The sequence below is a fragment of the Mustela erminea genome, chromosome 12 (assembly GCF_009829155.1).
Source record: "Mustela erminea isolate mMusErm1 chromosome 12, mMusErm1.Pri, whole genome shotgun sequence".
Taxonomy (NCBI): domain Eukaryota; kingdom Metazoa; phylum Chordata; class Mammalia; order Carnivora; family Mustelidae; genus Mustela; species Mustela erminea.
This window is the reverse complement of record NC_045625.1, coordinates 35,558,018-35,568,752: the sequence shown is the minus strand read 5'-3', so window position 1 is coordinate 35,568,752 and position 10,735 is coordinate 35,558,018. Positions and strand designations below refer to the sequence as shown.

The following is a 10,735-nucleotide window of genomic DNA, read 5'->3' as shown; positions in this document are numbered from 1 at the left end:
AGGTCATGATCTCGGGGTCTTGGAATCGAGGCCTGCATCAGGTTCTCTGCTCAGTGGGGAGCCTGCTTCCCCTTCTTTCTCTGCCTGCCTCTGTGCCTACTTGTGCTCTCTCTTGTGTGTGTCAAATAAATAAATAAAATCTTAAAAAAAATGTGCTAAGTGAAATTGGTATGAGTGAGCTTTCTCACTTTTCCCTGGATTTCATGAGAACATCTCTGTTTTCTCACCATCAGTCATGATGTTGGCTAGTAGTTTGAAATATTTTTCTTTTTAATCATGTGAAGAGAGTATACTTCTAATACTGCACTTCTATTTTTTTGTTCATATATATGTACATATATACATATCAAGAATAAATAATGAATTTTATCAAATGCCTTTCTGCCACCTACTAAGGAGATTATGTGATTTTATTCTTTTTACCTATTTATATAAATAATTATAACAATAGACTTCTTAAAAACATCAAGCCACTCTCACATTCCTAGAATAAACTATTTGTTTATGGAGCCTTAGTCTTTCGACATTCTGCTAGGGATATAAATATGTTATTTTTTAGAGTTTTGATATTTGTGGTGTTTTTATGTGGTCGTCGTCAGAGTTGGTATCAGGGTTATGCTAGGTTTAGAAAGTAAATTAGAAAGTAGAAGTAAATTTTATAAAATAAAGGAAAGCTCCTATCTTGCTCTATTCTTTGAGACCGTTTGAACAGCTCCAGTTGTTTGTAGGATCATTTCTTAATCCTTTTACTTTTTTAGAATAGACTATTTGTTTAGAGCAGTTTTGGATTCACAGCAAAATTGAGTGGCATGTACACAGATTTCCCATATCCATCCTGTCCCCACATGTGCATAGCCTCCCCCACTATCATCTGGCCCCACAGTGGCACATTTGTTGTGATTAATGAACCTCCATTGATATATCATAGGCAACCGAAGTACGTAGTTTACATTAGGCTTAACTCTTGTGTGGTCCATTGTAAGGGCTGTGACAAATGTGTAATAACCTGTATCCAACATGACGGTGTCCTGGGAAACTGCCCGAAAAATCCTCTGTGCCCCACCTCTGCATGCTTCTCTCGTCTCTGACTCCTGGCAATCACTGATTCTTTTGTCTCCATAGTTTTGCCTTTTCCAGAATATCATATGGTTAGAATCATACAGTATTTAGCTTTTTCAGATTGTATTCTTTCTCTTACCAAAATGTATTTAAGATTCCTCCATGTCTTTTAATAGCTTGATAGCTCATTTCTTTTTAGTGCTGAATAATATTCTTGTCTTAATGTACCCTGGTTTATTTCTTCATTCTCCTACAGAAGGGCATCTTGGTTGCTTCTAAGTTTTGGCAATTAAGAATAAAGATGCTGGGGCGCCTGGGTGGCTCAGTGGGTTAAGCCGCTGCCTTCGGCTCGGGTCATGATCTCGGGGTCCTGGGATTGAGTCCCGCGTCGGGCTCTCTGCCCAGTGGGGAGCCTGCTTCCCTCTCTCTCTGCCTGCCTCTCCGACTACTTGTGATTTCTCTCTGTCAAATAAATAAATAAAATCTTTAAAAAAAAAAAAAAGAATAAAGATGCTGTAAACATCTATGTGCAGGTTTTGTGTGAATGTAAGTTTTAAACTACTTTGTGTTAATACTAAGAAGTGTGATCACTAGGTAATATAGTAGAAGGTGTTTACTTTTGTAAGAAAGTGCCAGACTGTTTCTATATAGCTGTACCATCTGAATTCCTTTCTATATTTTTTTTTACATAACATTTTTAAAGTCAAAATTTCAGCTGGGTAAACCAGACAGTCCGCCCTGGCTACCCCCATCCCTGCAAATAGTTTGCCTAGTATGCAGTGCGCCTTCTCATCTAAATACTCAATTCTTGCTCAGGAATTTTCTTTATTTCTTGAATGATTATTTCTCCATGGTCTCTGCTCTCTACTTTTAGAATGTCCATTATATAAGCATATTTGAGTTCCTGGGAACTTCCTCTCTCTCTCTCTCTATTCTTTTTTCCTCCAGACTTATGAGATAGGTTCTCAAAATGATCTTTCCTGATTTGATTTTTAATCTAAAAGCAAATTTTCTGCTTTGCATAATTTCCCCAAATTCGTGCATGGATTGACTTTTGAATCTTATTTAAATGGAAGATAAATTTTGGGATTTTACTCTTTATCCATTTTTTAGATTCTAGTAAGCCTGATAATAAGATGTAATCCTTGATATCGTTTTTCATATGTCTAGCAATTTCTCCCTATGTGTTCACTTTAAAGAGGAACCTAGATCTATGTTTTTTGGTATTGTAATTGAAATGGTTCTATAAAAATTATGTAGCTAAAGTTCAAGCATGTTGGCTCCAGACAGTGGAGAAAGAAGAAGAAGAAGAAAGCCGGGGTGTTTATGGTTTAGTGGGGGCAGGGGTGGGGTGGTGGTCTTGCTCAGCCATGATTGGAGCAGGAAGAACTCATGAGAAGAGGAGAGAAGTTTGCTGCTGTTCTGAGCAACTTCTTTTCAATTTTTACTGAGGCCACCCACGTTAGGCAGAGGAATATCTCCCTTCTCTAACTGGCATGAGCCCCCAGGTTAGGGACCTGCTGATTATCATCCCTACTTTTCTGTGCAAAACAAAAGATGGGCTGAGTATTGGCCTTTCCTCTGAGAGCAGACACTTGTGTTCCTAAAGCCACTCATTTTATTTTCTGCCTGTGCCCACTTCACCCTTATTCCTAGTCCCGGCTGTCTATCACAGGGCTTAGGGAGACTGCTGGGGCATACCTTTCACTACCTCCCAAAGACACCCTTCCTTAGTCAGTGCCTCCATCAGTATGGTTTCATTTGCACTATATCTTGTAGAAATTCCTTAAATTTTCTGGACAGGAATTTGTAAAAGAGAGGAGTTAAGTGCATGGGTTAAAATTATAATTTATAAAAGACCAGGAGACTGTAATTCTGGCAGATCAGAATACGAAACTGATTTTTACAGTTTCACCACTAGGTGGTGCCACCAATTACTGAAAACAAGGGTTGGATTGTGGGACAACCAAGAGCCACTTGTATTTAGTACAAACACAATTTTGTGAGCTTGTATGGAACATATGTGCACGAGTATGTGCACACACAATTCTTGGTGCACGAGTTTACCCACAGAGCAGTTTACGAGGGTGCACAGGCATGCAAGTATAAGTCTTTGCGCCCTAGAATGTATGTGCGTGAAGCTAAATGATAGGAACTCCAAATGGCTGACCTATCAGCTGCATGGTCCCAGCACGTCGGCCAGGAAGGCAGCCTGCGGAGTGTGCAGAAGACCAAACCCTATGGGAGAAATACAATCACAGTGGTACAGAACAGCTTTTCTGATACAACCACACATTCCTCTAAAGTCTTCAGTCCTGCAAACCCTTGTGTCCAGTCAGGCCACCAAGAAGGTCTCAGTCGCTTCTGCGGACCCAGAGGACTGTGCTCTCTCTACCTTCCCCCAGGCGCTCAAAGAATCTCATCAGATACCCACTCTGGGATCCTGTCTTCTGTCCAGCTGGGAAGTGACTGCACTCAAGAAAACAAATGCCATGTGTATGTGTGTGTGAGGGGGTGGAACGTTCAGTGTTATCCACTTCTGCCCATCCCTGTCCCTGTTAACTCTGTGGAAGTTCCCCAGCTGATCTCAGCCTCTCACTCTGGATGCCCCCATCACTCCAGGAATAGTGCTGACTTTGTTACCTGCTGTACACAATAGCCCACAAAGCTGGGAAACCTGGAGCAAGTTGCTTCCCTTCTCTGTCCTCAATTTCTCTAACTCTCATTGAGGGCTGGGTCTCAGCGATTCCAACAGGCGCTTTGTGTTGACTGAAGCCCTGCATGTCTGCTATTTGCAGGGCTCTGCCCCCATCCCGTGGCTGGTGTGGAGTGGGAGTCTCCTTAGAGAAGAAGGAGAAAGTTCTGTTTGCCTTCCTCCTTTTCTTTTTAGCAGACTTTCCTCCCCACCCCTTAATGGGCCTTGAGAGAAGGCAGCTGGGCTCCCAGGGCCCCAGAAGCCATAGGAGGGAGTTCTCACTTCGGCATCATTAAAAGTTTAAGTGGCTTTTCCTCTGAGGACAAAAACCCCTGGATTCATTAGAGCTGCTGCCCCCTGAGTCCAATTTTGTTGAAGACATCATTTGGCGTTTTCATCCAGAGAAGATTTTCACTAAGGGTTTGAGGCCTCCCCGAGAAAGCTCATGTCACTGAGGTCTGAGAGGGAAAGTCCCTGGAGGTCACCTCTTGCCCTGGCACTTTTCCAGAGGAGGAACGGGGCTGGGTCAGGGGAAGGGTTTGCCTAAGGACCTGCAGAGGTTAGCTGCTGAAAACATTCCTCCAGGTGGCAGGGAGATGAGCGCGCACCAGAGAAGGACACAGAGGATGTGGGGCCTCACTGTGGAGGGTCCTGGGCTTCTGTGGTCTAGTGTAGTGAGATGCAGAGCTGCATGTGCAGAGGAGCTTTGAGGATGAGAACATTTCTGAACTGACAAGCCCACGGCAGAAGTGGCTGTTCAACAGTCGAGACTGGTGAACGGGTGCCCGGAGGCAGGATGGGGTCTGGCCTCTCTGAGCTCAGCAGCTTCCTTCCTGCCTCCTGAGCGTGGGCTAACACCCAGACGCGGTGGCAACGAGGACCTAGAGACAGGGTTCAACTTGCCCAATGATGCAAATCTGCCCGCAGTACCTCACTGTGCTCCTGAAGTACAGGACAATTCATTCCATAGGGCCCGTCCCTGTTCTGGAGGACTCGGGTGGCAGGACAGGGAGCCAGAGACTCACAAAGGCTGAGGTCTCCCGGGGGCCACACTCCACTGCAGTAATATTGAGGGAAAACATGTGTCAGGGACTAGTAAGCACTTTGTAAATCTTAACCCCTTGAGTCCTTAGAAAACCCTGTGTATGCGGGAAAGTACTCTTACTGGCCATTTTGCAGATGAGGAAATCAAAGCACAGAGAAGTTAAGTAACTTGTGCACAGTCACAGAGCTAATGAGTTGTGTTGTTCCAGAACCCACATTCTTACTTGCTATGTTGTCTTATCTAAGAGTGGCGGCTGCTGAGGCCAGGGAGGGAAGGGAGCTGGCCTGGTCATTTGGCCAGGTGGCAGAGATGGGGGGCCTGGACCTCTTGTCCCCAATCTCAGGGCTCTTCCTTCCACAGCCCTGCTTCATGCCTCCTCTGTTCCCACCCAGTGTCCCCATGGACCTCCCCAGAGTTAACAGTCGCTTGGCCTCACACTTGGCAGGCAGCTCCAGCCCAAAGAGGCTGCGCCCACATTCCCTGGCTGTTCTCCAGTCCGCGGGAGCCGAGACAACAAGGTCCCGGGACTGTGAAGGCAGAGCAGAGGCTGCCGAAGGGGAGGAAGCAGCAAGGAGCTGCCGAATGGAAGGACCGTCCAGCTTCCAGATGCTAGGCCTCGTGGGTTTGATCATTGGTGCTGCTGTGGCCATCCTCCTGCTGCTGCTGCTGGCCGCCTGCCTGTGCCGCGGACAGCAGGACCTCCGGGTGGATGTGGAGAGGAACCGACCGGCCGCCAGGAGAAACCGCGTCCGCTGGGCCCAGCCTTGCTTCTTCCCGCGCCAGGGCCACCTGGGACACCTTCGCCACTTCCATCATCCTGGCCACAAGTCTCACACGCACCATGCGGGCCTCCACCACCACCACCTCCACCAGCACCACGCCCACCACCACGCCCACCATGCCCACCGAGGCCGCCGCTGACACCTGTGAATGGCAGCCCAGGCCTGCCCTACCTACTGTCCCTGGGACTCTGGACTTGTGGGCCCCTGTGCTCCCCTGCAGAGGGGCGCCTCTCTGCAGGAAACGCTGGGGAGGGTGCCCTGCTCCTACTGGGCTGCTTCTGCATACTATGCCCCCGGGTACGATGAGGAGAGAACCGAGGGCCACTGGGGGTGGCCCTGCGCACACTGGAGGGTAACGGGGTGAGAGCAGGGGTCTCCTTTGGGGACAGATGTCGCCTGGTGCCTGTAACACCCAGGGAATGTCGGTGCACGTGGATGCACAGAAGATGTTCAGGGCTTTCTGAAGGGCTGTCTTCCGACGTACTGGCCAGGGGGCTAGCTGGGAGGGCCGGAAATGCCCTTGTATTTGGAGAGAAGGCAATATGAGGCTGCAAGGTCAATTCACTTATGCCTTGATGCAAGAAAATAAAACGCGCTAAGAAGCTTTCATGAAGAGGCTCCTGACTAATACAGGTGGGAGAGGGAGCAGCCAGGCGTTATGTCTGCACAGCCCTGGGACCTTCGTCTCTGACAAGAAGTGAATGCTTGACACAGGTGCCTTCTGCCTGGTGCTGGAGGGCCAGTTGTGCGCTGGGGGAACCTGGGCGGGACCTGTGGTGCTCCAAGGGTAGTAGGGAAAGAAAGCTCCAGACCCAGGCTCTGAGGGAGGATTTAGGGTTTGCATGTGGCCCCGCCCAGAGAGGGCTCTCTGTGTACCAGGGGGAGCTCTGGGCCTCTGTGGGACAGTCCAGGGGCTCAGGGAGAAGAGGGATGAGGCCACCCAGGCTGGCCCCCAAGGGCTCCAGAGATCTTCCCAGCCCATCTCCAGGGCAGACTGAGCTCTGGGACCTGCAGAAGCCCCACTTCCCGGGCCGTGTTGAATTAAATATTTCCTTGGTAACTGGGTCAGGGTTTCTTATCCAAGCTTTGAGTCTCCAGCTCCCTGTGCTCATGGATGCCTGTGTATACCAGAGGGGTGGAGAGGTTCTTTAACTGGAGGAGGTGGTGCTAGGTGGCCTTGGGAGAGTGCTTGCCTCCTCGGGATCTCAGTTTCCTCATCCCTAAAATGGGAGAGCAGAGACTCCTTCTTGGGAAAGCCTGGAGGCATGTTTCAAATATCCCATGAATAGCTGGCAGAATTCCACAGGGAGGAAGGAAATCTTGTTCTGAGGCCTAAGCCTGTGCTTGGGTGGGAAGTGGAGGGAGGAGAGCCTTGGGGGCCAGGAGGGGTGGTGGGGAGGGGCTTGAGAATAGGCCAGAAAGGCCGGGGCCTGGTGACTCATTGGAATAGAACATCCTGTTTCTTTTCTATTTCCCAGTGGAATCTCTGGGTGGGTTGGGGGGTGTGAGGGGGAAAGGGAGGCAGATTCACACTGACAGCCACACTAGATTTCTGGGCCACGGGTCAGTAGGTATTGCTGATTTTATCTCTGCCGTGTCCTTCAAATCCTCCTTCCCTCTTGCACTCCCGTGTTTGCCCTAGCTTGTCCCTCCAGCCTGGATCGCTGCCCCTCTCCAGCCCTGCCCTTTCTGAAGCGTCTGTGCATGGTCTGAGGGATCTGCTGAAACCCCTCATCACCCTGGGGGAGAGTCTGTGTCTCTCGGTTGTCTGTTCAAAGCCCCCTGATCCGGTTCCTACCCCTTGCTCCTTTTGTCCTGTCCATGCTGCTCCATCATTGGCCCCAGGAGACACTTCGTACCTTCCCCTCTCTGGGTCTTTTCTCAAGAAGAAGAAGTCACTCCCTCCCATAGGCTTCCAGTTTGCTTTTAGTATTTATTTTTCTAGTTCTGTTGGAATCCGATCACATTTTCTTCCTCTCCCAAGATTTACGGCAGAATTCAGGGGGCCCCTGCCCTCCTAGATCTGAGAAACGTTGAGGGCTCCCAGACCCCAGCGCAGAACCAGCCAACACAACAGATGCTCAGGAAAAACTCTCAGAACATTGTGCTCTCTGGAAAAGTAAATATGATTGGAATAACCACTGCCAGAAACTTGGGGCTTGTAGGGACACCAAGTATAGCAGTAGGGCCCCAAGAGGATTAAGCCTCTGAGCCTCTGGGGTCTTGCTGAGGGAGCTTGGGTTCCCACTCCATCCCCGGTGTTGGGGGGTTGGAGAAGGGGGAAGCATTTAACAGATGGATATGTGTGGCCTGCTGGCTTGAACACCCCCTCTCCCTCATCTCTCTGTGGATACCCAAGACTCATATGGCCTGCCTTTCCTCAGTGTGGCCTGGAGTCTCTGGGAGAGCTCTCTCCTTTCTGTTCTTGGATGTCTGCCATCATTTTTGCCCTTGTTAATCTAAGGGAAAGTGTGGGATGTGGTCTATTTCTGATCAGTTGCTGATGGTGCATATGGGTGTGTAGCTAAGTGATTGTTATAGTTATCTTGGGGAGTCCTATGGCATCTGGGGTCCACGGGCAGTGGCTGTATGTCACAGGTTGACAATAGTCGCAAGAAGAAGAGAATATACCCAGAAAAAAACCCTTAGTACGAACATCTCTGAGCTGTGGGCAAACACGTATGGCTGTCTTGATCTTTCCAGCTTGCCTGACTCTGCTGCTGCCACTTGTCACAGGACACAAGGCTGTGGGGGGATGGACGGAACAGGCACTGTGGTGAAGGCATCTACACTTCGTCCTTCTTTATGAGATTGCTGTTTTTGCCCTGGGCTTGAGGCGCCGTGTTGGTCATTCCACATGGCAGACTGCCTGTGTGACGTGAAACCCCGAGAGGGCTTCAGAGCAGACCGCGCCTGTCCTCACAACACAAGCCAGGTCCCTCTCACTGTGCCACCAGCCTCCATTCAAATACTGAATGCCTGTTGTGAGAACAGACCAGAAGGCCTGTTTTACTGATGAATCAAGGAAGGGCCCCCAAATCTCAGAATCAGATAAGGAAACCCATACAAGGCGGAAGATAAGAGGGCTGAGCAATTGCCCTTTATTCCAGTTTAAAACTGCTGAAAAGCACACATCTACCATAGACGGCCTCCCACTTTTCTGCATCCACAAAGAACAGGCAAACCAGAAGTCAGAGAACAAATAACTCAGCTTGAAACCCGATTCCTCTGGTGCCTTTTACTTCCTGAATTGGTGAGTTGCTTTTGGTAATTCAGTCTGAAACCACACACCACAGATTCTCTGCTCTGGTTGCCCCAGTTAATAGCAACAATTCGAGGTGTCCAGCTTCCTGCCACGGGCCCAGCTTGCCCAGCACTGCTCACACAGAGGAAGAGCCCTGAGCTCTTCATGGAAAAAGGAAGAGTGAGAGTTTGACAGGCTTCATGGAGTCCCAGTAGTCACTCATTCTGTGCTTAAGCATCTCCCTAAAACTGGTACTAAAGAAAATTCACTGGGGTCTTGGACAGCTTGCAAAAGACCCAGGCTGTGTGACCTCAGGCTGCCCTTTGCCCTCTCTGAGTCTTCGAACTCCGATCAGTAAAGCCGCAGAAAGAGGTGATTGCTCCGTGGCCCTGTGGTACCCTGGAAGAGCACTGAGCTAGGAGGGAAAGGAGGGAAGCCTCTCCTTCAGCCATTTGGTGCTCTTGTTATCACTACGACTAATCAGCAGTAGGCTGCAGGCAGGTGGTTTAACTTCTGATTATTTGCATTTTGTCTGAAATGTAGACAATATCACTTGCCAACGTTGCTGGACCATTACATGAGCTAATGCCTGGCTGTGTCTGGCACCCGGAAGCATTGTTTCTCTCTGTCCTATTCTTCATAGTGTGGGTAGAGCCTCCTTTCTGGAAGGAGGGTAGAGCAGGGGGTTAGCAGTAGAAGAGCTGTGACTGAGGGAGAGGACGCAGCTCTCCTGGCGGACTCAGCGGCCGGGCCAGACTCACCCTTCACCCTGAAGGGCTGAGCGGAGAACACAACTGCGACTGCGCAGGGCAGGACCGGCGTGGGTGTGCGTGGGGGTGGGGTGAGTGCAGTCACCGAGGGGGCCGGCGGCAGCTGTGCGGGTCCGGGGCCCACACAATCGGAGGAAGGAATTCAGGAAGTGCTCACAGCTCGTCAGACATCCCGGAGCCTTGTCGGAAGCAGGACAAAGGCTGTAGCACCCAGGGATGAGTGTGCCGTGGGGTGGCCCGTGGGGTGGCCCCCGGGTCAGAAGGCCATGGCACCGCGTACAGCCAGCGCTGTCTCTCGGGGAAGCCCGGGGTAAGTTGTCCTAGCACCTGAGTGTGGGCAGCAGGCCGAGTGAGCCTGCGGCGGGGAGGACTGGGGGGAGGCCGTGCAGAAGAGGACTTCTCGGGAACAGGGACTGCGGGGCAGAGGAGCCCGGATGTTAGTGGTTGGAGCGGGTCAGGTCCTGGGGGGAGCGTAGCCCGCCCTCTCTAAACAGCCCTCTTCCAGTCCCATGTAGGAAGGGACTGCAGCCCCCGCCGAAGGCCCCATGGCCCTCAAGGTGACGGTGCAGCCCTCCCACCCCGACCTGGCCCAGGGCTGACGTTGCCCTCCTCCCCACCTGCCTGCCTGCCTCCTGCCTGAGGCCAGGAGCTCAGGAGGCGGCAGATAGGCCTACTCAAGGCCGGGCCCAAGGTTCTTGCAGGGGAGGAGCCCAGGCTCATCCTGGAGTATTTTGTCTTTTGTCTGAGCAGACAAACTCTCTTGAAATGGGTAGGCGGCACCGGAGGGCCGGGTCGGCAAGGTTCTTTCTGAGCAAAGCCTTCCGCTCCCTTTTGCTCAGACCCTCCAAGTCCGGGGAGTCTTGAGCTCACATCTTTCAGGATTAGCTCTTCTTCCAGGAGCTGCCACTGGAGTTGACCACGGCTCTTGGGATCCTGGCCAGAGGCTTAGAGAACAGTAACAGAGACCCACTGAGGTCTGACTGGTGCAATGCGGAGCGCCCAACGGCCTAGTGGGGCCGTGTTGCAGGGCCTCCGACCGGCATCTGTCTAGGAGCCCACAAGGAGCGCGGCTGGAAGAGCGGGGTGCCTGCTACCACCCAGAACCCCCTGGTGCGGATGGGGAGCTAAGACTCTAAGACT

The 10,735-nt window shown here is 50.8% G+C and overlaps 1 protein-coding gene across 3 annotated transcripts; it reads left to right on the top strand.

The window, feature by feature from the left end:
- The first annotated feature begins 5,231 nt into the window (after window positions 1–5,231).
- Window positions 5,232–10,693, top strand: HRCT1 (histidine rich carboxyl terminus 1). Of its 3 annotated transcripts, none has more exons than XM_032307423.1 (2): window positions 5,232–9,905; window positions 10,493–10,693. In XM_032307423.1, the coding sequence occupies exon 1, from the start codon at window positions 5,382–5,384 to the stop codon at window positions 5,718–5,720; it is 339 nt and encodes a 112-aa protein (XP_032163314.1). In that variant the 5' UTR covers window positions 5,232–5,381; the 3' UTR covers window positions 5,721–9,905; window positions 10,493–10,693. The 3 variants fall into 3 exon arrangements, with proteins under 3 accessions (XP_032163314.1, XP_032163312.1, XP_032163313.1); XM_032307421.1 differs by having other exon boundaries at window positions 10,481–10,693; XM_032307422.1 differs by having other exon boundaries at window positions 10,475–10,693.
- Window positions 10,694–10,735: the final 42 nt, after the last annotated feature.